The sequence below is a fragment of the Perca flavescens genome, chromosome 10 (genome assembly GCF_004354835.1).
Source record: "Perca flavescens isolate YP-PL-M2 chromosome 10, PFLA_1.0, whole genome shotgun sequence".
In the NCBI taxonomy this organism is placed as follows: Eukaryota; Metazoa; Chordata; class Actinopteri; order Perciformes; family Percidae; genus Perca; species Perca flavescens.
The window spans coordinates 9,606,292-9,632,227 of record NC_041340.1 but is presented as its reverse complement, the minus strand read 5'-3'; the positions used below and the strand labels follow the sequence as shown (position 1 = coordinate 9,632,227).

The 25,936-nt window shown below is 39.7% G+C and overlaps 2 protein-coding genes across 3 annotated transcripts; one reads left to right on the top strand and one right to left on the bottom strand.

The window, feature by feature from the left end:
• Window positions 1-1,721: 1,721 nt before the first annotated feature.
• Window positions 1,722-16,037, top strand: aga (aspartylglucosaminidase). Its single transcript, XM_028589698.1, has 9 exons — window positions 1,722-2,066; window positions 5,464-5,617; window positions 6,948-7,060; window positions 7,766-7,878; window positions 10,266-10,374; window positions 10,814-10,889; window positions 13,528-13,635; window positions 15,050-15,183; window positions 15,809-16,037. The coding sequence occupies exons 1-9, from the start codon at window positions 1,958-1,960 to the stop codon at window positions 15,907-15,909; spliced, it is 1,017 nt and encodes a 338-aa protein (XP_028445499.1). The 5' UTR covers window positions 1,722-1,957; the 3' UTR covers window positions 15,910-16,037.
• neil3 (nei-like DNA glycosylase 3) lies at window positions 15,979-25,583 on the bottom strand. 2 transcript variants are annotated; one of them, XM_028589697.1, is made up of 10 exons: window positions 25,287-25,583; window positions 25,048-25,157; window positions 23,181-23,315; window positions 22,575-22,788; window positions 21,478-21,552; window positions 20,998-21,164; window positions 19,326-19,489; window positions 17,348-17,762; window positions 16,866-17,016; window positions 15,979-16,686 (listed from the first exon to the last, which is right to left on the bottom strand). In XM_028589697.1, exons 1-10 carry the CDS (start codon window positions 25,389-25,391, stop codon window positions 16,504-16,506), a joined length of 1,719 nt encoding a protein of 572 aa, XP_028445498.1. In that variant the 5' UTR covers window positions 25,392-25,583; the 3' UTR covers window positions 15,979-16,503. The 2 variants fall into 2 exon arrangements, with proteins under 2 accessions (XP_028445498.1, XP_028445497.1); XM_028589696.1 differs by having other exon boundaries at window positions 16,866-17,022; window positions 25,287-25,582.
• Between the last annotated feature and the right edge of the window lie 353 nt (window positions 25,584-25,936).

Sequence of the window (25,936 nt, the reverse complement as noted above, 5' to 3'; positions counted from 1 at the left end):
GTTTGAGACGATGCGTTCTTCCTGTTATTGCTCAACACCCCCAGCACAGAGGCTACCTGCAAGGCTCCAAAATACCAGCTAGATATAAAAACCACAACAATATAACCACTTTGTATTAAAACAATCTCTGGACAAGAAAACCTCATAATGCTACAACTATTGCAATAATATTGAAAAATAAAACTAATTGAGCTTTAATTTTATTGTTTATGGTTTAGCTCAAACACCCTTTACTTATTCAAAAAAGTGGAACGCGATCCCTACTATTATTAGTGTATAAGTTTAAGTCAGTTTAAATTAAAAAAAAATAGGCATATGCACTGGTGTGTCCTATGTGTTCCTATTAGTATTATGTGGAATTACCATTTCTATATTATTGTAGTGCACTGTATACGGTATGCCCAGGGAGATGGAAATTAGAAGGTTGGTGTCTCCCCTTTAGTCTACATAACATGTCATAGCATGTTACCACTTTATGTACAACTATCATACAGACTGAAACTCAATTTCTAATAAATCAGAAAACAAATACACCAAAAATATGAAATAAATAGAAAATATAATGTAGGCTATAGCCTATGGCATAATTTAAACAAGTCTCCCGAAAAGAAACGGGTATATCTCATATAATATACAGTCTATGGTATATCTCTCCTCTGCCTGCTGCGGTGTGTGTGTGTATGTGTGTGTGCTTGTTGAGTTTAACTCCAAAAAGACAGTTAACACAGGTTCCCGTTAATCTTATGATGCACATGTGTTGTGATATTTAAAAAAACGATCCGTCAACGGCGAAATAAAAGCCTCTTATTTACGGAACCGGTCTTAAAGACCTCCGGGGTCCTACAGCGGGGTCTCCGAGTGAGACTGTCCGACCTAGTGGCCCCGGCAGGCGCAAGCTGGCGGCCGCGTCAATTTATGGAGCTCCGAAAACTCCGAAAACTTTGGAGCAAATTGTCAATTCGGCAAAGATTTTCGCAAGACTGCCTATATTCGAAATCTAAACCTTTCATTTCTCGCCTAAAATGTTCTCAGAAGTGAATTTAGTGATGAATAAGATGGCAAAAATTGTTAAAATTGTCCCGTTTTTGTACTGTCTGTGTACTGGAAATCCAACCAATGAATCCAACCATCATTGAATGCCGAAATGAATGTTGGGATACAGGTGCTGCGAAGTTCATACAAGTTACCAACCGATGTATCCTCGGTAAATTGGCGTGTCAAGAATACATCTTGAATTTTAACTGTTCTTGGCGAAATGGGAACTTGTGTATTGGGACAGTACTTTGGCAACACGAGATGACGTTTCACAGGGACACAAGAACACAAGTCAATAGAAGAACACAGATTGGGAAACGCCCTCTATCTCCCAATATTGGATTTGTACTGCCCCTTTAAAAAAAAAGAACCCGCCCACTAATGCTGCGTTCCAGGCAACCCGTAACTCGTATTTTCACAACTTTCTACCCGTGAAAGTGCCCTGGAACACACACATAAACAACAATGGCGACCCCCGTTGATGCTGTAGGTACAGACGCCGTTTATTAACAGTGATAAGTAGAAATAAATAGGCAACGTAAAGTAACATAGATAGCTAACGTCAACGTTAGGCATATATCTATAAACGTTAGGTAGCCGCTAGGGTTTGTGGTGACTTTGCCTGGAACGCTACCATGTCGTGAGTCGTGACTTGAGGTCGTAACTTACGGGCAAAAAACTGTGCCTGGAACGCATCATAAGCATGTGACACAACAAGGAAGTTTAATTGTAACGTTACGTTAAACCAAAGTGTAGCGAATTCTCTTTTTAAACATACTAGATGTTACACTTTCCTATGTTGCGCGTTCTGCTGTGACAGTACATACTTTACGGTGGGGGTGAAAAATAGAAATGAATAGGAACTAGCGTTAGCAGTCTTCTGTGTCGGTGTAATGTCCATGCAGCGTTTTATCAGGACAACATGTTTGTATCGCTCCTAATTCCTACTTTAACGGTACTGTTTCCACTTGGGCATACATCACTACCTCTCGTTATCAATACGTGGCCATTCAAGAATGCAACGGCTGCAGGTAGGCCACACGTTAGCTTACTTACTACGTGTTTTACACCGAATTGTTTAAAACTTTCATTCACCCCAGCCTAGAGTTCAGTCGTGACACATTGTGGTCAAAATCTGCCCACAAACAAATACATTACACGCCCAAAATGAATAGACAGATTGTATACATTGGTTATTTGTCTTCATCGTTTTGAACACCAACACATTGTTTATGTGCCTGGGCGTTAAATATTACCCATTGGACAGATCAGTTGAATTGCTGCAATATACTGTACTTTATAACGGTAGACTAGTGTAAACAGAATAGGCTATTCTGCAAATATTCTAAACTTTTGACTGACACTTTCAATTTGAAGATGAAAATAGTCACCAGATGAATTGCTAAGTACCTATATTGGTGTGCAAAATGTTATTATATTTGATAATATTGATCTTAAATGGTCTCAAAAGTATTCTTTTTATGCAGGGAGAATCCTCACAGAGCTAGGATATCCTCGGCTTTGTGTGTTGTGCAACACATCTAATTTAAATTATTAAATAACAGCCAGGCTACGTGTCTAAAAGTGTTAGTTGCAAAACAGTAACTTGCACACTGTGTCATCATGCCCCAAAAAACCACACGTAGTTGTGTTAACTAAATGAATGAAGTGATGAAGTCTTTAATTCAGTAGGCTTAAATGGCAATGATGTTATTTTTTTTTCTTCTTGATTCTTTTGTTTAATATTGTGTTTAATTTCATTCCTGATTAGAATTCGTAGAAAACGTTTAGAGCTGAAACAATTAGTCGATTGACAGGAAATGAATCGGGAACTATTTTTGATCTACCGATTCATTATTTCAGTAAATTATTAATAAATATATCAGCCATTCTCTGGTTCCAGCTTCTCAAATGTGAAAGTAATTCAAATCTCTTCAGGTTTTGGATTGTTGGTTAAACAAAAAAAAAATAGTTCAAGACATCTCCTTGGGATTTAGGAAATTGTCAACTGATTAATCAGTAATAAAGAAAATGATCTGCAGATTAATTAATAATGAAAATAATTGAAATGTTTACTTATGACTGCAAGATCGAACCCTGTGAGCGAATTTTAAATCACGAAAGCAGACAGAGAATGAAAGTGTATGGTGCAGTGCAATGCCTGGCAGGCTCCATAACCAGTATGTTCAGGATTTCCTCCCCTCACACTACTATAAAGTGCTTTTTTTGCAATATGCTTGTGTCTCCACTACAGCTTAACTGTACAAGTATGTAAGACCATCTGAGTTAAAGGTGGCGATAGGAAATGGGCAGAACCAACTACCGTTGCCAGGTCTGCCAGGTCAATTTGATTTCCTTCAGGATGATACATTGGACATGTTCAAATTGAAACTGAAAATATTTCAGCACGGCTTGTGACAAATCTGTCAAGTGGATTTGTGTGGTGGGGGAGATAGAAAGATAGAAATGGTGTTCAAAACATCTCAAGCAACACATCAAAACCTGCAGATGATTAAAGTGAACTCAAAAATCAATGTACATGTACATCAACTCTTTTCCCTGAGTGGGGTATGGAAATGAAAAACTGACCCATCTATCTGTTATGTGGGTAGATATTTAAAAGTGTAGTCTGGGAGCCCCTACTATTGATCCTCTCATGCAGATCTCTTTTCCCAAGGGGGGCTTAGAGAAGCAGCTGACAATAGCTGCCTAATCTCTTCTTCCATTCTGCTGCATTTTCTAAGTGAAAAGGATTGTAATGCTGAGTTTGATATTAAAAAAAAGAATGATATGCTGAGACGAGAGCACTTACCAAAGATTGTAGACAGACAGAATTTATAGATGGATAAATCATAAATAATAAAAGGAGGATTTTGTGGTAGTATTCTGCTAAACACAGTGTGATGGTCTGAGAATTTATTAGCAAGCTGGTGACAGTGCTACCAGTTGGTATTTTGATCCCCCATGGGCCCTTGGGGGATCAGTGACCAAATGCTTGTGAGCTCACATTCCTTGTTAATTAGAATGCATCTTACTGGTCATCTCATGCATCATCTGATCCTTTAACTTGTCTGCCCAGAAATGTATATGGGACTAATGGGTTCTATTTATTTCATTACTTAACCCTACATATTTAACACAATTTAAAAATCGCAATCCCAGAGAAAGCACGGCTGAGTTGGGAGATTATTGTTGTGTGGTATTTCTAGGATAAGAAAAGATTACTTTTTAAAACCCAGATTCAATACAGATTTATTTTCTACAACATATTACGCTCAACCGAAGCAATATGTAGTTTGCAAAATGTGCATTAGCTGTCAAAATTGCTATAAACCAAGATGTAAATTGTGTCCCAGTAAAGTTTCCTCAGAACAGGACACAAACTTTCTTTCTCATTTTTTTTTTTTTTTTTAAATATATTTATTTTTGATTAATTTTTGGGGGCTTTTTCCCTTTATTTGAAAGTGGATAGACATGAAAGGGGGCGAGAGATGGGGGATGACACGCAGCAAAGGCCAGCAGGTCGGATTTGAACCCTGCGCCGCTGCAGGACTCAGCCAAAATGGGACAAACGCTCTTACTGGGCAACGCGGTCTCACGGCAGTTCGTGAAATGGTCACGTTATTTTTAATCTATTGATCCATTGACTGTATAATATTAACAGTCTATGATTGATTCGTGTTCACAGGGACATTTTTCGTGTTTTTTTTTCGTGGTGGCCAACACCAAATGGTCTATACGGAGATTAACGGGGAAAGCAAACGTCACACGGCGGGACACGGCTGCGGGGGACGCGTGACAATAACGGGATGGCGGAGGTTGGGTTAAGGAAAAAAACTACGGGGAAAAGACGCCTCACACGCCGGGAGACGGCCGCGGGGGAACGCGCGACAATAACGGGACGGTTAACAGGGAAACAAAACGCCACACGCGGGACGCGATCCCCGCCCTCCGGGGTGAAAGTTTGGAATTGTTTGACCCATCCACCACCCCAACCAACCTCCTTACGCAGATTTTCGGCATTTCATACTACTCGCTACCATAGTCGTGCTGTGACCACGACATATGCTTCCCATTTAAATACATTAGTTTACATTTTCGTGCTGGCCACCACGAAAAAACCCCCGACAAAAACGTCCCCGTGAACACAAATCAATATCTTAAATAACGTGAGCATTTCACGAACTGCCGTGAGACCGGGTTGTACTGGGTGAGCTAGAGGTCGCCCCAGCATGGTTGTTTCTAAGTGACCCTAACCTTTGCCAAGATTAAGTTAAAGAATTCCAAATGTTTGGTGGATGACAAGCGCATGGCCAAAATTCAATGTAATATCAAGAGGCTGGTGGAGGGGATTTACTTCTTATCTGTAATGGCTGATTTGTAGCATACAGTATAACAAATGTCCCACTGTGTTGTTTCATACCATAGCATGGAGTGCCCTGCAGTCCGGTGGCTCGGTGTTGGATGCAGTGGAGAAGGGCTGTGCCCGCTGTCAAATGGAGCAGTGCGATGGCAGTGTAGGCTATGGCGGGAGCCCAGATGAGTCTGGAGAGACCACGCTGGATGCCATGATCATGAACGGGTAAACCATGGACATAAACAACACTTTAATTGAAAGGAGAAATGGGAAATGACATGGTAAAGAACATTTGTAATGCAGCATAATGAAGCAGTTTGATTAAGCAGAAGATTTGTAAACGTGGAATATGTGCGTAAGCAGTTGGAATTTAAACAGCTGTTTTTCTTTTTCTTTTTTTCTATCCAAGCTGCCATATGTGCATCCTAAAAGCAGCTGTGTAAGACCGAACAAGCCCAGTTTTATCCTTGCAAGTCTTATATTTAAGGACTTGATGAAAGCTGCTGTCATTCTGAATCCCCTAAAACATAGAAAATATAAGCAAGAAAGAGCTATAAATGAAAAGAAATAATCAGTATAAACTTTATAATGGCCACTCTAATTAGGCACCTGCAGCTGTCAGTATATGTATTACTGTTACAGTTTGTGCTGGTGCTGTCTATGCATCTTTTACATTTACAGCTAGCCTATAACTGTTTGACCGTTCTCTAACAAAGCACTAATTCAGATTCTCATTAGGATCTGAAAGCTTGCCAGTTATCAAGTACTACTTAACTACAAACATTTACACACTGAGTCGTTATCATGGGAGGCAAATGTCACCTCACGATGATGGACAACAGACAAGCAGTTTGTTATTATTACTCTAACCATTTAGTGGGAAAAATTGCTTATTTTGGGGTTACATAGTCATCAATACATTGTGGGAAAGGGAGAGCATCCCACACACTATCCAATATAGCTGCATAAGAAATACAGTGGCTATCACCCCCGGCAGACCTGTTGAAACTGAACACAATAATCAACACCTGTACAGTTTAACCCAATGGAACACCGCTGCAATCAAATACTAGCTGTGTAAAATCTTTAAAGCACAAGGTTACATTTTTGATATTGTGTCTGGGAGAATTTGACTCAACTCTTTGGCAACATGGAGACGTGGAGAAGTTTGCTGTGGTGGATAATTATTTGAAACACCTTTCTATGATGCAAACCATTACATCGCCACAACAGACAACAGCCTCAAAAAGTAGAATTCAACTTTTGTCTGTCTCAAACTAAACTGGACACTATGCTATAGGTTTAACAGATGCAGTATTTATTGCAGGGCATTTCAAGAAAATTGCATCACACTGTAAAGGGGGTTTCTATTTTTCTGTATAATATTATTATAATATCAGACATTGGGTACTGATGTTAGCCTGAGTAGCATTTTATGGACTTGACTCGTGTGTAAGTTACTTGAGGTCAAAAACGCCACAGGTTACATTTGAACTTAACTTGTGTCCACTAAACCAGTAGTAACGTTTGTTTTCTGTGTATTCTCTGTTACCAGGGATACAATTGAGGTTGGTGCAGTTGCAGACCTGAGAAGAATCAAGAATGCCATTGGAGTAGCAAGAGCTGTGATGGAGCACACTGACCACACACTGCTAGTGGGAGAGTCAGGTACAGTATGTGTGGATTAATGCCCACAAGTATAAGTCAAATATAATCATGGTTCATGTTGGACCGGATAATCTTAACATTAAACAATCCTAAATCCACTTATTTAACTAACATATGCAAATTCAATTTACTGATTATTTCACAAAAGAGATTCAACATATGTTGAAAGGAGACACTTCTTTTGGTATTTGAATTTGCATTAGTTATCTTCATTTGGCATTTCATGTATTTTTGCAAACATAGAATAAGCTATATATATATATATATATATATATATATATATATATATATATATATATATATATATATATATATATATATATCCTCATTCTTTAGCATGGGTTCATAATATATATAATATAGAAACATTTTATTCCACTGTGGTAAGTGACTTGTAGACCAAATAATATGGCTCATTTGTCAAAAAATCCTCAGAAAGACATTTTCATGTTTTCCCAGTGAGATTCAATTCACTGATTCAAAAAAATTATCTTAATTAAAATACCATTCGATAATGTCACTGCTGTTCAAAACAGTAGCGATGTAGGACTCGTCCTCCCTCACAAGCCAAAGCTACAAGCCTTAATGAAATGAGATTGCCTCCAGCCCCTCCTTTGTTTGTGACCCTTTGTTTTCCTATAACCCAAGGTCAGTGTGGACCAGAATGTGTAACTTGACCTGAAAGTATTACTTCTCTGTTTATAGCTTCTGTGTTTGCTGAAAACATGGGCTTCATCGCCGAAGACCTGACTACCAACAAATCTGTGAATATTTTCTCACAGTGGCTGAAGGGCAACTGCCAACCTAATTATCGAAAGGTGTGTGTGTGCGTATATTAGAGAGTGTGTTTTTCCTCACTTGTGTTTGCTACAGGCGTGCTGCTTCTAAAAGATTGATAATAAGTAGAAAAACTGACAGGCATACTTAAGAAGTCCATGAAAAAAAAAAGGCTGCTTTTGTCCTACAGCGCTGGGTTGTTGCTATTCTTTAAAAGACTTAGGAGTTACTAGGTGCCTTGTTCAAGGTTATCTCAACAGCGGTTGAGGAAGAGACACATCTTATCACTTCTACCACCCAGTTCATGCAAATCAGTCAGTCAATTAGAAGTTCAATAATAAGAAAAAGGAAAGACCGGGCACAGCACTCCAATTTGACTTTTTAATTTTGCCCCACGGACGTTTTGTGCAAGATGCCAGATTCTTCAGTGTGTATTCTGGCAATTTCACAATCAATATACACAGGTGGGGTTAATTATTGGTGGCCACAACTAGAGATGCACCGATTACCACTTTCTAGGCCAATTCAGATTTTCTTTGAGTTAGGCCAACCAATTCCGATTTCATTTTTTCTAACCAATTTACAGCACACACGAATATGTATTTTCTATCTTTTCTTTAATAGAACATTTTGCACATAATATAGAACATTTTTTGAACAGATAATGGATCACTATAAAATAGAACTATATAAATTACTCCTGGTGTGGGAAATTCACACACATCTAAAGTGCAATGTTAGAACCATTTCCTTCTTTTCCCATCCAATATCCAATAAAAAAAAATGTGAATTTGGTTTTTGGTGTCGTCCCTCCACGTCCTACTTTTTCCTTGCAGGTGTTGCATATTGCAAACTTGTTATCTTCTGCACACACGCTGAAGAATTTCCAAACAGCTGACATGTCGCAGGTTGATTCACGAGGTTCCCTACATAAGACCCAGACGGCGGAAAAGTTGAGAGAAAGGAAAAAGAGACAGTGCCGTCGCGTCCGTCTCTGCGCACGTCCTTGAGAACTGTAACGCATATAACTTATGTTGTCAGTTAATTTTAGCATAGACCGGCATATGTCAGACTGACCTGCCGGTCGCCGGTCATGGCCGAGCACGTGAAAACCGGCCAATTCCGGTCACCGGCCGGTCTATCGGTGCATCTCTAGCCACAACCAGCACAACAAATACATCACAACAGGGGTTAGGGTTATGGGCCACAACCTTTCCAGGCAGAGTCTCTCATGACGTAGGCTACTAAAACATGAAAAACCAAGAAAAAAAACATATATTCACTTCCTAAGAAACAACCAAATGAAATCTCCTCATTCATTCCATTGGAAATCCTGGTATCATGAGTGTATCCAATATACAGTACATGTACGCCTCCCTTTTTGGGAAGGATACTGTCCCTATTACCGCCTGTGGCATCTTCACTGTCTCCTCTTCATTTAGCAAGTACATACCAAAATGTGTAATAGATTTGGTCAAGAGACGGAGAAAGCATTCAGCAGTAAATGCTGGCAAATGGTACAAGATGCGAAACCCCAGTACGGATGCCCCAGTATAAAGTATTGGTCTCTATACGTGCATTCGATACTTCCAACACATTGTATAATCCAGCTGGCCCTTTTTTGTGAGTGTAACATTTCAGATTGTTGCTGTGGTCACAGGACAACAACTGTAACTCATGTTATTAAAGAGAATGTTTTCAAGGGTTTAACAATTACTGTCATGAAATTACACGTAACAGACTTTTATTTATGAACAATGCACAGGAATTTCCATAATCAGACTAGTTGATCCCAACTTTTGTTTTATCATTGGCATGATGGAAGCCCTGTACAAAGGTAATGCAGATGAAAAAAAAATACACATTACATATGACAAGACCTTTTACCATTGAAGTTTACCTCTTTTTTTTGGTCCACATTTTATGACTGACCACTTTAACTCAAAATTTGACATTTTCTAGCAGAATTCCACTTACATGTAACATCAAAGGAGCAGAATGCACTTTTTAAAACCTCCCTGGAGGTCAAGCTGTTGCATTCAGTCACTCATAAGAGCAGAGAAGACACCGCGAGGTAGAGAGACAGGGAAAGCTTTTCTCAGACTACACTACCCTCAGGTACACTACATGTAGGTTGTCTGTCTCAGTAAAACGTGGGATTTGATTGCTGAAGGAAACATTTTGGCTGCAGCAGGGATTTAAACTGGGACGTTATGTTCATTTAATGGTTTAGTCACTGTAAATAAGATACTTAAAAATAGTCCAATCATAACAAGACTCCCTACCGTTTATTATTAGGTGCCAGACCACTTGGTGACAATAGTGCTGATAGTTTTCTTTCATTACATGACAGCAAATCCAATCAAAGCAAATGCCTGCAATTTCCCACGCGTTGTGCCAAAAATGATGTTTTCTGTCCTGTCAAAAGAATGTGTTTCCAGATCCTTCCAAGTCCTGTGGACCCTACAAGCCCAGGGCAACAGTGAAACAGAACATCAGGGCGCAGCATGCTAATACGCGTTCCCATGACACCATAGGTAGTTTTTTTTTTCCTTCTTTGCTTACAGAATGTTAAGTCAGCTTTCCTCAGGCATTTTATACAGTTTAGTATTTAAGCACTTCGTTGAAGCTAGACATGGATGAAAGTTTAGCAGCATAATGTGCCAAAAAGGACCATAGACAGACCTACTGAAGTACAGGTAAGCAGGGAACAATTCAGTTTGGAGGGCTTGAATTTGTATTTCTGTCCAAAAGATCAAATCTAAACTTTAATTTTTAATATGGTCTGAACTAGACTTATGTACTCATCAGGGCACCTGGAGTCGCTAGGAATTTAATACGCTCCCAAAATCCTTCAGCAGTATAAGCACTATCTCACACAAGGGCTTTAAACGACTTTGTTGAGCTTTCTTTAGCTACTAGGATACCCTGGTGATGGCTGACATTTCAATTCCACTCTTGTTTTTTATGCACCAGGAATGGTTGCTCTTGATCAAGATGGTCATGTGGCTGCTGGTACGTCGACCAATGGACTAACTCACAAAGTTCCAGGGTATGTGGATTAGTGTCATAATCTATATCATGTCTTAGCATGCTTTTTCAGTTTCATTACTTTTTGAATAATGAAATATAAGGGCTCTTTTAATAGAGAACTCTTAATAGAACAATAACTGTGTTATAAGGGCTCAAGATTTAGGTTTAGGAATGGTTTTCTTTCCTGTTTGACACGTTTCAGTTCAGTTGAAAAGGATCCATAATGAATTGCAATACTAAATGAGATGTTGCTGCAAATCTGAGTCACAGTTATATGGTGGCTATTCATTAAGTCTTCAAGAGATACAAAAGAAGATAATAAAAAAAAAAAAGATTTAAAGCTTTAGTGTGTAACTTTTTGATATTAATGAACGTCCGTTACGTTCAAGCCATTGCCAAATGAATTGCTACAACGCTAATTAAGACTATCAGCTCCACACAACTGTCTGTCTCTGGATTTCTCAGTATGGCTGTGTTCAGAAGATTGTGGCATCCGATGACTTTCCCGCGCAGAAGCTCGAGTGACGATAATGACATCTTCTCAAGCAGACTGATCTCATTAAGTTACGTGTGTATGACACGCCAATTCGTATGCTATTTTGGCGCATTATAAAGATGCATAATCGCTTTTTAGCATGTTTATTAATGCCGTTTGGCCTCCATTGACCATTGACATTACGTGTGAATTATCGCCGTTGCGAGTAGTATGAAAAGTCCTGCACAGGTAGGTTGGTTGGGTTGGGTAGGGTAGGGGATGGGTAAAAAACAGGACCTTCACCCAGGAGAGCCGGGATCATGTCATACAATGTTTTTTTTTTTTTTTTTTTAACCCAACCGTTTGTTTTCCTAAGCATGTGACATTGGTCACAGTCGTGTTTTTATGTTACTAAGGCCTTTCCCAATGTTCTTTTCCTAAACCCAGCCTTTTTTTTCATTTTTTTATTTTTTACAAGCGTGTGAAGTTGTACTCATGATAGCACGGCACGTTCTCGCGCCACGTGGTGTGTATGTTTACATCCGCTGTATACAGCGTAGACATACACGTGGATAGCTCAAAATGCGTACAGATAACACGCCATTTGGCTTTAGGAAAGTGGCGTGTATGTTTACGCAAAGTCATGATGCCATGTCTGAAGAGTCCATCGTGTTTTTTTAATCCTCCGTGGCTACTAGCAACTGCGTGGAGGAGGGGTGGCGGGCGCCTGCGTGATCACTAAAGGCTCGTATCATGTGGACGCGCCGACAGTGTTGTTGTCATTACTTAGAATTCCTCATTGGGGCAAAATAAACTAAGCATTATGGGCCCTATTTTGGGCCCGGTGCGACGCAGCGCAAAGCCCGACGCAAGTGTCATTGCTAGTTTAAGAATAACGCAGTTTCCCGTCCAGCGCCCACGTCGTTTAAATAGCAAATGCACCTGCGCCCATCTTTGCGCCCTTGGGCGTGTTGGTCTTAAGCTGCTTACGCATATAGCCGCCGGCCGACCGTTGACAGAAAAGCCAGTCGAAATGATCAGTCTCCCCGTGTTGGTCCATAAAGTACCACAGAACACACCAAAAAGACGAGACGAGACGTAATACATCTCTATAACAGCAGACGGCGCTAATCTGCCCAGGAAATGAAAACCGGCAGCTGATTGGACGAACGCGTCACATGGGTTCGTTTTCTCCGGAAATTCAAAGCCAGACTGTCATGGCGGCCGTTCAGAATACGATTTCATATTGTACTAAAATAGTTCACTGAAACGTGTTTCTGAGAACATTTTAAGCGAGAAATAGGCCATGCAGTTGCTGAATCTATCTTCATTTCAGATCAACAAAGGTCAGTTTAAAAGATTTTCGTCAGATTTTGAGAGACTTTAGTCACCTCATTCCGCTTGGCATTTCCGGGTAAGTTCCGACTGCCCTGCTGGCGACTGAACATGTCAGGTCGGCCAAAATGAACGCCGACAGCCTCCCAGAATGATGACGGCATGGGACACACCGAACAGATTTGCGTCACTGACCTCGCCAGACTGTCTAACGGCCGATAATCGGCTAAGTGTGCTATTACAGGGAGGTGTGTTCAGGTGAATTCTTTGCGTATTGCTATCTTGAGGCAGCGGGAAGTGATCGCACCATTGACCAACAAAAACCTGGTCTAAAGTCAATAGCGCAGCATTTCATTGTTAATTTAACAACAAATTAGTAAAATGTGCCTAGGCTTATGCACAGCACGCACACACTATGCTTGTTACACATACATACACACACAGGGAAGCGCAGCAGCACACAAACATGCAAAAGATTACAAATAAAAATATTACGGTGCAAATCCGCCATCATAATAGCAATGCGCCAAGGTACAAACGCGGCTGGCTTTTAAAGGGAATGGGAGATGACACGCTGATTGGTTTATTGCATGTTACGCCCAAAACGAACCTACAGTATGCATTAATGAAGGCATTAAGTACAACCCTTTTGAACCATGCGCCCGGCACACAGACCCTTTTTTTCCGCCATCAAACTAGCAAAAGTGGATTTGGACACGCCCTAAACGCACCTGCGCTGTGTGCTTAGATCGTTAAAATAGGGCCCTATAGCTTTAAATAGGTTTTTTTTTTCTGTACATGTGGCATTAGCCAATGTTTAAACCCTTGTCTTGTTCCTATCCTGCAGTCGTGTTGGGGACTCCCCTATCGTTGGAGCAGGAGCCTATGCAGATAGCTCAGCTGGTGGTGCTGCTGCTACCGGAGACGGAGACCTCATGATGCGCTTTCTGCCGAGGTACCTATGGTTTGCTGGTTTTATGGTTTCTTCCTCAGTTCAAAATGTATACGCAAATATTTTCCTGTTATTAATAGTCATCTGTCCGATTTTTTCTAACTGTGTTGGATTTAATTCCATGAGACATGTTGACTGGATCACAACTCCTTTGTGCACCATAACCAGGGTTTATTGGTACTTCTTTGAATAATATGACTGTTACATGGCTTTTTCCTTGACAGACGAATTATGTTTCAGAGAATATTGACATCTGTGACACATTTTTAAACAATTTCTGGTGTGAACCAGAGAGTGGAGGCATGACTACATTGCCCCAAAACTGTCATTTTTACATTGCATAGAAAAGGCAAGATTTTTTTTAGAGACTAAAGCTGCTGTTTGCTTGCAGGCTGTGAGAATATGGCAGTCTCAGAAGGGTTATGTTTGGAAGATTTATTTATCCAGAAGAGTTTGTGGAGTACACAAACTGTTTTTTTGTTGTTGTTTTTTAAGTTGCACTCCGCTTTACATTCCTAGTCACACAACAACCAAACCTAAGGGGCCGCCTGAATCATATTTTTTGAGACACTTCCTGTAACGATTTGGGGTTGCATTTTTCAAGAAACACCTTGCTACTGGTGAACTGAAGCGTGTTTATCATTCATTCTCCGTGCCACACACATTTGTTTGGTTACAAGCCTTCCTAGGGACTTCACTCACAAAATGAAGCAGTAACACATCATCACCAGCCAATAGGCCATTTTAAAAAGTCATCTCTTGTGTATTATGGTCCTATATATGCTGTGCCCAAAATCCTGAATCTTTAGCAAGTGTTATGAGACACATTCAAATACGTAGTACCTCTCTCCAAAAAGGGGAATTTTACTTAAACTAATTGGCTTGCTATCTTTGGTGGAAAATAACACCTAACATGGTACCATGGTACAGTTTCTCCTGTCAGAAGTATTCACTGGGGAAAAAGGTTACTATAACTTTTCCACTTTAAAATCCCAAACTTTTACAAAAGTAAATTCTAGGAAATTGCAATATGTTACTCATTGTTTTATAAATTTGACTCTAGGCTAATGGAGTCAATGGCACTCATAGTGTCTGTGTAGAGCAAGCAATTTGCATTGCAGTGATGGTAAATTACTACAATTTCTCCCCATTTACTGATTTTACACACTTGGGAACACCTAAAATGTAGTGTGACGACAAGTCGACTCTCCTGGAGTGAGGCTCCAAGTATTACTTTTTTTTTTTTTTTTTCAATCCTATTTAATCACTGTTTCTTGACATCAGATTTGTTTTCATCAGATTTATCCCACGCCATAACCGCAAGGTGCAAGCACATACCCATCATCATCCTGGTTGGTGGCCCTGACAGCACTTGTTAGTTTTCCCTCATGTGAACTGCATGTTATTCTGCCAACAGTTATTTGGCTGTGGAGCTGATGAGGGCCGGGGCAGATCCCTCGGCAGCCTGCAAGACGGCCATTTCCAGAATCAAGAGGCATTACTCGGAGTTCTTCGGAGCCATCATCTGTGCTAACACAAGTGGCCATTATGGTGAGTGTTAAGGTTCACAAATACAGACTGTTCAGCTACTGCCAAAGGTACGAAGACACAAATACCTGATATATATATATACTGTATATACACACACATCTACAGAGATGTAGACAAGCAGATGGATGCGCATATCACATTGATAAGGGCAGTCTTTTTTATTTGCTTTTCATTTTTTTATAAATAATTCAGATAGCATGTTAAACTTCCTAATAAATGTTCTAAAAAAGTTATTCAAAACGATTACAAGACAATCCAGTATAAATTTGGCCTGAACAGATAAAATATCTGTATGACAAATAAAACAGGTTGCTGTAATCTCAACAGCTTCTTTTTAAATGGTTATTATTTGAACTTATTTTAACTAAAATGCTTAACCAAAACAAATCATTTATATACAAATAATTAATGTCTCTAGCCTTGCTACAGTAATATATATAAAAAAAAAAATAAATTAGGCCATTTGACATTGACTGATCAATGGGACTTGGACAGTGAGCATGAAAGCCTGTTTTTTGTATTTTGTGATATTTGGATGTTGATTTTAATACCCGTATTACATTTGGCCTTCATAAGAAAGGAGTAAAAATGTTGTTTAATTAGTTTCCTCTTTTGATCTCCTAAGGTGCGGCCTGTAACAAAGCCCCTGGCTTCTCCCAGTTCCACTACATGGTATCAGACTCTGAGTCAGACACACCACTCCTGAAATCTGTGGACTGCCTTTAAATGGTGTATGATTTTGTGCATCTCTTTTATATGATGAAATGAATTAACACTCTCCATCCTGTGTTTTTATGCTGATGATTTTGGGTTTAATTCATAAATAAAATGTAAAAACAAATGTGAAAATTTAATTAAGGTGAGATAAACTTGTCATTTACAAGGAAATTGTTCTTGCATCACATGCTCCAACAATTGACAAAACAACAACAAAAACATCTGTAAGGTCACACTCCAGTAATCACTAAAAAAACTTTATACAATACAAACATCTGACCTGTCCATCGTCACGCACGCGTGAAACATACATCTTTAAAGATGGACAGTGATAGGACATGATACAAACCAAATGAGATTACACACTTGATTAAGTACATTAGCTAACATTTTTGTACAAACATGGTTGAGCATGCTCTGAAGGTCCTACAGTTGATTTAGTTATTCTCCAATAAATGTATAGTTTAGTACAAATCTGCAAATTTCACAACGTCAATGATGAGTTATCGGTTCCCTTTCCATGTCCATTAATTTATATACACATTCATTTATGACATATAGGCATCTGGGTTTCATGTAGAAGTAATGCATTGCTAAAACACACTAACAACCAGGGAGGATGGATACCCCTGGCCCATTCTCTGCCCACTGGAAAAAATCACACTGTTTGCCCTTTTGAAAGCTGCAGGTGTAGAAATTCCGGCCATTGTTGGGTCCCAGTTTCAGAACTGTCCTCATTAAACAGCGTTTCCCGTGGTGACAAGAAGGGAAATGCGAGTCAGCCCACTGCAACAGAGAAAATAAAGTTTTATAAACTTATTTCAAGCATTAAAATGTGATGCCGACATATTGGCAATGTGGCTAAAACTAGAGAGACCGCTTAGTTAAAACAAATGGTTATAGTAATAGTTGTTTATTTTCCAGGCCACACAATGCCATAGAGATGAGTTGCTTTCCATTTTCACCTCAAAGAAGTTACACTTGGTCTCTCTGGGAAGCGAGCAGGCGTAGAACTGTCGTCCCTTATTCTCCCCCTCCTTGTGGACGGCTCTGAGGACAGCTGGACGACGATGGGAAGCACAACAAGGGACACTGGGACTGGAAGAAATGGACGAGCTGTGGCTTGTGTGGTGGGGGAGAAAAAAAAAGAAGTCTTATTAGTTTCAAATAAACTGAAAACAAAACACAAGTATACCTGTCACATCAAACCTTATTAGCGAGCAAACAACCTCTCTTCAACTGTGTGTGGTGATATGTGTCGGTAAATAATGGTTTGCAATATCCTGCTACGGCTATTCATCAACCCAAACTTATTTTTAACAATGTAGCATTAAAAATTCCACAGACAATTTTTTTTTTTTTATCCCTCTTATCTGCCTGAGGTTGCAAAAAAAACTTCTTTTGTTATAAACTTATTCATGAATAGCAAAGCGAGAGATTCACTCACCCAGAGTTGGAGGCTCCATTTTGAGCATTGTTACCGGGAAAGGGACTGTGATCAATTCTCATTTTCTTGGACGGGTGACTGTAGGAGGCCAGTGATTCCCTGTTGGAGAGCTCGGCACTTTGCCTCTGCCAGCCACCAGAGGCGTAATTGGGGCTTGTTGTCCCTTGGCAGACGCTGTATTTATATAAACCTCGCTCTGACGCCAAGGAATTCAAATGACTGCCGGCTGGGGAGAGTGGGGAGTTTACAGGCTTTGGCTTCTTGCTTAAGTCAGAGAAAACAAGGGTGGAAGTGCCGAATGCACTCCTCCAGTTGACTTTGAGCTCCTCTTGTGGCTTCTTGAAGGCATTGCAGGGGTATTTAATCAAATCAGTGTTGAAGGGTGATGCCTCTGTGTTAACGTCATCTTCGTGGGCTGTGGAGATGGAGCCAGAGTATAAAACTCATTTTATGTTCGGCAGCTGGAGCTTATTCTGATGAACTGGCTGCTCTCATTAAATGCAGGTTGTTGTTGGCTTCAAGTGGTTATCTTGCCATAAAATTTACCAGTAAGCAGCAGACTGCCACGCTGTGTCGTCAAGTAAAACGCTGCACAATCTGTTGTGCTGAAGATGCCCTTATGCAAAACTCTGTGAAATAAGCCCCCGCATGAAAAAACTCTGAACATAAGTTTATGTTTTCAGTAATGGTGAACTACGATGCCTGAAATCAGAGTCATTAACACAGAGCTGTGAAGAACTATTACTCTCCCCTCCCTCAACAACCATTAATGTGCCCTTGAGCAAGGCACTTAACCCCCAACTGGTTTAGTGAAGCAGCTTAGTGGTCAATAGTAGGTGTAAACTTTGTACATGTATGCACATTTAGATATAGTAGACTCATATTACTCCTATTTTGGACAGTTGAGGACAACCCCTAGGATACATGTAGGTTTCCCATTGATAAAATGAAATCCCATGTTAAACATAAATATATACTGATTTGATTACAGCAAAGACAACGTCGGCAATATTGACGTCAAATAGCCTACAGAATATTTTGTTCTGTATTGACAGGTGCAATATAAATTTTGTTTAATTACATTTATAAATACAAAACCTAGAGACTTTCAAACATTAACATTTATTTTACATTTATTAATATGTATTCGTGTCAAAACGACATATAAACATCTTTTCCTATTCTGCCTGGAAACGCTTCCAACACGCTTGCGTGTCGCGTGAAACATAGGCGTCGGTTCTATTTCTAGCAGGCACGTGTTTTCGGCGCGGCTCTGAGACGTGCGTGTCACACAGGCAGCGTGTAAGCTCTAACCTGTTAACATGGGAGCCGAAATCCAGTGTGTAACCGGCCTCAGACAGCTGTACAATTAGCTGTGATTTAAAAAAAATATAAAAAATACTTGAATAGAAATTTGGCAGTATGCTAATCCTAAAAAAGATAAAAACTCTAAAATATAACAAAGCAAACCATTCAACTGTGGTTTGGTGGTTACAACAGAGAGACCCAGGGACATTTCTTTCAAACACTAATTTACTGCATAATGCATTTTAAGAGAAGTCAAAGAAAAATGGTCAACGGACAGACGCGCTTGTTACTTGGGCACACACACACACACACACACACACACACACACACACACACACACACACACACACACACACACACACACACACACACACACACACACACACACACACACACACACACACACACACACACACACACACACACACACACACACACACACACACACACACACACACACGGCTGAGTGCTTGTCTGCAGTTTCACTTCGACAGCTTGGTGTCTGGTGCCTTACTCAGAAGTACTTAGGGGTCAATTGCAAACAGTATCATTCAGGGACCATTCAGCTGAACAACTAAACTACAGCTACTATTATTTTATCTCTTGCTAACAAGGACCTTCTGTCACCCCATTAAACCCAGTGACTGTAAGAACAGAACATTTCACTCACCCTCAGGTCTTGGAGTGAGGCAGGCATCACAGGCTTTTGCTGCTGGCTGGTTGATGAGCGTGCAGAGTTGACAGGCCCAGTCCTCTTCCTCCTTCTTAGCCACGTTGTCATTGGTTCTCTCCTTGTAGGCCCAGCCAATCAAACAGTTTCTGACTGGGAGCTTACTAGATAAAGGAAACGCAAGAGTGACTACGTTGATCCTTACATACCTTTGTTGCTAAAACAGGCATACTAATGAGCAGAACGTGTGCACTGATGCAGGAATAAGGTTCCTTTTTTTTGTGTTTACACCGACACACACACACACACACACTTTTAGAACACTATTAAAAAAAACTTGAGACATCAATGAGGACAGACAAAACGTTTGGATCATTTCTACATTTTCTAATATTTTGTCCACGACATTTATATCAATGATGGACGGTAGACTACATATTACAAACTAACATCTCCTAAATGACAATACAGTTGAAACAACTTTCTAAAAAGTTTCAACAAAAACTGAACAGTATATATCATGATGGAAGGATTTCTGGAGGACTTTTGTATTACACTGCATTAGTTTTAACTAGGTGTACCTAATCAACTGCCAACTGAGTGTATTTTCGATTTTTGGGGAAATGACTCTTCCATACAGGGAAATGTGACATAAATTACTATTTCATTGTATTACATTAAAGTTTACCAGAATGATTTTAAATGTGTGCATATGTAATCATACAGGCCCTTGATTCCTTAGTCCTCAGGAACTGCAAATGCAAAATGAGCAACAAATATGAAATATTCCGCCGCTATTATTGGAACCTAATTATGTAAAAACACAGGCAAAGAGAAGAGGCAACGTTAACTAGACAAACATTTGCAGTTCGAGCTGAGGAGGAAGAAATGCGACAAGGCGACGTGTTTCGTATAATTGCTCCAAGCGTACATGTTAGTGCTCTGACATGAAGCTCGACTGTCTGACAAGAAGGCAAATCTGCAACGCCAACAGCCACGGAGGAGGAAAGCAGCAGCGGCTTTCGGGAAACTTTCCTCACAGATTGCTTTATCAGCTATGTAATGTGTTGTAAGGGCTTTAGGCTCTAACCCCTCGCAAAGCTTTGCTCAAATACAACCCAGGAGGTGTTGAGCCTGTGCCCTGTCTGGCAAACACAGCCTTATATGCGCATTAATTTCCCCCCCATAACACTTCCCACTCCCTGCCAAGCCCATCTGCCTGCAAAGATGGCCTCTCTGAATTTGAACATATTATCTAAAAAGGCTTTAGAACTTTCTGCAAAGACTAGGTTTGGAAAAATGACACCTAGCTTACAGTGTTGCCTTTTGGTATTAAATTAAAAGCATTCAAATGTATTAAGAAGAATCCAAAGCCTACAAAAAAAGGTTTTTATCCTATATTGGAACATTTTATTGGCAAGAATTTACTAAGCCTCATCTAGTTAATTCCCAAAAAGTAAATACACTAAATGTAACGTGAGCCAAACAATAATTATTCATATATAATTATAATATATAGTATGCATTCCTTTGAAACTACTGAAAAAGGGGCATGGGGTTTTATCTTACTTCAGGTACTTGAAATATTATTGGTATCATATATTTTCGAGCAACAAGAATGCAAGAAAATACCTTTTCATTCAAAGTGCCAAAGGTCTATGAGGATTTCTACCTGATGTCAACCCCGCTGGGATCTCCCTTCTGACAGCTCTGGCAGAAGTAAGTCATCCGGCCGTTGTCTCCAAGACGACAGGCTGTGATGACATGAAAGCACTGGCCGCACTGGGGACGCTTGTAGACTTTGTAATGTTTGTAGAGGGGAGAGCCAGATCTGCGACACTGATAGAGACAGGGAGGGCAGACCAGTGAATAAAAAGATGAGCATAAAGAGAAAAAAAAAAACTTTCACCTTTCCATATTTGTCTGTTATGCATGGACAGGAACATTTGTTTCATCTATTCTCCTGGCAGTAGGGCTTTGGCTTTTTTTCTCTCCTTCCTCAGCAATACAGGATTTTAAGTTAATCCATTATTGCAAGTCAGTCTAAATGAGGTGTCAACTAAATGCCTAAAGTAAATGTGTCTGCACATACAGAGCTACCAAAAGTGTTTTAAATACATACGTTTTTGCGATTTATGTACAAACGTCCAACCTTGTAAAACAGAAGGGTGAAATCACGCGTCATCTTCACCAGGTGGTGGATCTGCTCGCCTGTCAGCTGTTGAACCTAAATTAAAAAAAAAAGAATGAAGCTGCACAGTTAGTTACAGTTCACAGGCAGAGAGTGAATAAACCTTATTTGTATAGCTCTTCATTTCAAAAACAGAGACGAAAGGCGCTTCACAGTCAGCAAATCAATAACACAAGCATATAAACAATAAAAACACCAGACATGAATGAAAAACTGGATTTAAAATGATGCAACAACGAAAAATAACATACAATACATTTTCAAGAGTTGAAGCCTGGGCAGCAAGAACCGGACTCTGGCTCACACAGTGTAAAAAAAATAAAGAAGATCTAAAGCACTCAAACACAGACCACTTGCAGCTCTTTCGGGACACCTAGGGGCTCGATGATGGAGGGTAAGCTCCTAAAGATCCAGTGGTCCCAAAAGAAGTAAGGGCCAAAAGTCCTAAATTTATGTTTTGGTCGAGTGTGTTATATTCTTAAACCCCAACTATACTTTCTAAAAAGGGGAGCAGAGCAAAGCCCCTGGTAATTGTTGTAGTAATAGTAATAGCAGCATTCATGCCGCACAGTGTCTCTAACTGGCAACGAATGGGCCAATCAATAAAATAAAAATCACCCTCTTTTTTTTTTTTTTTTTTGGTACAATGAAAATATTCCCTAAGAGCAATGTGAAGCATTGGCTCTTTCCCATTTCACAGGATATGGTTTCCAGATCATAAATAATACATATTTGAGTGAGTGAGTTTTTTTTTTTTATAAACATGTTATAAATCAAAGGTAAAACCCCTATTTGAGTCTTAGTGAAGACATTCATATGAAATAAATGAAAAACATTTCCAATTCCAAACTGCACACAGTGGAAGGCACATCTGTGTGCATCTGTCGCAATGCGCTTGTTTGTCATCTCCCCATTTCACCCTTCTCATTTCAATGCATCACTCAATAATACAAGGGCTTACGCTTCTTTCTTTTTTTTCCTGTGGGAGTTCCCTCGCATTTTTATTCTCTTTTCTTTTTTGTTCCTCTGCTGTACACAATCCATCATCTTGTCCATACCTTCACGGCTGGGTGGAGGCCCGAGTCAAACAGGGCTTCGTTTTTAATGATGTTGCCGACGCCTGGCATGACGGCCTGGTCTAGGAGAACGTCACAGAGCATCCTGCTACTTTGGCTCCTCACTGCCTCCTCGGAGCGGGAGAAGCCGAACTTGGAGGAGCACACATCCAAACTCTCCATGGCCCTCACCCTTTGCTCACAGTCCTCTGTCAACCTGCAAGCACACTGCTTTAGAGTACTGGAGGAATTTAGAAAACGTATGGCTGCTGTTCCTGAAAGTGTGCCACGAAGTCAACTGCTCCATTTTTGAGGTTATCCAATTCAAAACTGGTTTTTCATATATTCTGTTTCAGTGTGTTTGTTATGAGATAGGACAGCATAGGTTACATTTTCAGACGGCAAAAATAAATGTCTGTCTGGCTACTGAATACACCAGGACCTTACAGTCAATGAACAGGACAAATGCCGAGGCTGTGTTTTTCATGCAACAACAGCCACCGTCTTCAGACAGCCTAATGTAGGACATACTCACTGAATGAGACTCATACCCCCAAGGTGAACTTCTATCACCTCATTCTATCTAGGCTATGCTGGTGTGTCTGTTACCTTATTTCCACAGTGCTGTCAAAGAAGCACACAATGTCGTTAGTCAGGTGTATTTCCAGCATTGGTATGGAGCCAGTCCTCTCCTTCCTCTCAGCAGGGTTTATACGCATTGATCCATTCATACCAAAGTGGACTCTAAAAAAAAACGTGAGCATGAAAGAAAGAAGCAAAGAAAAGACAAATTTCACTGACAGACAGCAATGTCTCAATTTATATAAGACTTGGCCATAAAAGGACACGAAGGTGGCCCGGTGGTTGTAGCCTCCATTGTGTGATAGAAATGTCACAGGCTCCAACCTACCTGTAGCTTGTGTGTCTATTAACAGCCACACACTCAACTGGTAAAGTGCTCTCACACAAGGAACTAATCTACCTGCTTACTCTCACCAATACAGCTATATATCCTATAAAAGGACTGAGGACTGATTGATTTTATTTGATGATTAAAATAACTATGACTTCATAAATTGTTAAAATTAGGGTTGGGTTATATGAAGATATACATACATATATATTGTGAGACAATATAAAGGGTGTCAACTGTTAGTTAGAAATTATACAATATTGTTTATACGGTAACGTTATGCCTTAATATCTCTGGCTGTATTAGACTATTGTGTCCAAGGCAAATCAATTATAGAAGTATCTACATTTGTTGGGTATCTGATTCACTGGATTAGCCACAAAAAAAAAGACAAATCATGTTCAGTTATTTTGTTCATAAACAGTTTCTCAATTGACCTGATAGAACATGTAATTTTATCTATATATTGATATTGCAATCTAAGATCACATCAAGAATTTTATCAATATTGGCCCCATCTTACAATAATCAAGGATGAAAAATCAAGATTAACTTGGTCCGTCAACATACAACAAACAACACAAAGGCAAACAAACACACAAACAAATTTGACATTAAGGTAACATTTTTAATGTTACTAGCTAATGCATCCTCTATGGCAGTGTTTCAGTGTACCCTAGGGGTACTTTGGAGGACTGCAGGGGGTACGTGAGATGTTTAACACAATGTTTAATAGTTACAAGGCTGTTGTCCAGAACATTGTTCCTCTTTATGTAGAATTTTTTTTTTTCCTACCAAAAATGTGACATTTGTGTCACCTTCTTTGGACCTATTCTTGCCTTCCTTCTTTCTACTGTCCTTCAAAGTTTCTCGCTTTTTTTCTTCTTATGTCACTGTTTTTGAAGTTTTTGATATTATTTTGACCTGTTCTTGCCTTCCTTCCTTCCTTCCTTCTTTCTACCATCTTTTTCCAAGTTTTTGTCTTTTTTACAGTTGTTGTCTCTTTTTCTCATTAGCATTTAAATGATTGTTTTCAGTTACAAGGCAGTTTAGTAAAGCTATCACTGACAGCGCTGTACGGTTTCTGTTTATGTACACTTTTTGTGCGCTGGTCAGGGGGTACTTGGCTTAAAGAAACAATTTAAAAGGGGTACATTATTGAAAACAGTTTAAGAACCAGTGATATATGGCACTATATTAATATATTAATATCAACAAACTTTAAAACTTTATTTATACAGCTGTTTTTAAAACTAAGTAAGTGCTTTACATGGTTGAACTATAGGACCAAAACATGTTAGAACTGCAATGAGCCAAATAAAATAACTAATACAATATTAACACTAACACACAGATGTTGGTTAAATGTGTGACCATAAAATTATGGAGGCACCACGTTTAGTAACAGATATGAAAATAAAATTTGTGACTAAGTATGATTAGTAGTAATATGAAATTCCCAATTAAATCACATAATATGAAACCGGATTTGGCGTAACGTTAACCCTAAAACCCGGGAGCATTGACTGAGCTAGCTAAAAGTCACAGTATACTTAACGTTACCTCAACGCTCTTGGACCGAAGTACATGAAGAGCTCCTTGCCCAGAGTTTCAACTCCAGTGTACGGACAACCATTAAACCTGTGGAAGGCATTTCCCTCGGAGTTGTTTCTCTGTAAAGAGTCCCAAGATGGTTAACAGCATGCAGCAGCAGAAACTAGCTTAATAACTAGCTAGCTAACAAACCCATTGACATATATAAACCCCAGCGCAAATTGTGACATAATGTAACGCAAACTCACGGTGGATGTTGTCAAACTGCCTTTGATCTCCTTCAGTTTTTGTCCTTTTTGGACTTTAGAACGGATTTTCTCTCCGTTTAATGTACAGCCCGGACCTTCAACCATCTTCGATTTAAGATATTACAAATAATCTAAGTAACAGTAAAAGCTGTCCCCTGCTGCGTTTGAATGTTAGCAATATCATACAAGTTTGTTGTCCTGATTCCCCGCCACGGGATTCAATTTCGCGCATGCGTAGTACGGCTTGTATCCGGAAATAGGCGTTGCATCGAGCTGCTTCGTAGGGCGGGTCTTGGCGTGCCCATAGTGGGGTTCGTAATGTTGCTACCCGGGCGCAAAAAGTCACAACAATTCACAGGGTGACTTTATCACTGTTGTGATATATATCACTGACAGTTACATTTGCACAACATAAACTTTAATCAACGTTTGCATTTTTTTAAAACTGGTTTTATTGGAAATGGTATGTTGCAAAACGTATGCAGACAGCCTAATTGTATAAGCCTATTTCTATTCACGTAGCCTATGTCGATTCCCTTAATTTACTCATTAATTTATACTTCACCAATCATGGGAGATTGAATAAAAGCAGTGGAGATCTCTAATTCGTTGTTCACCCATGGGAAAGTCTTTCCCTAATCTCCAGATAA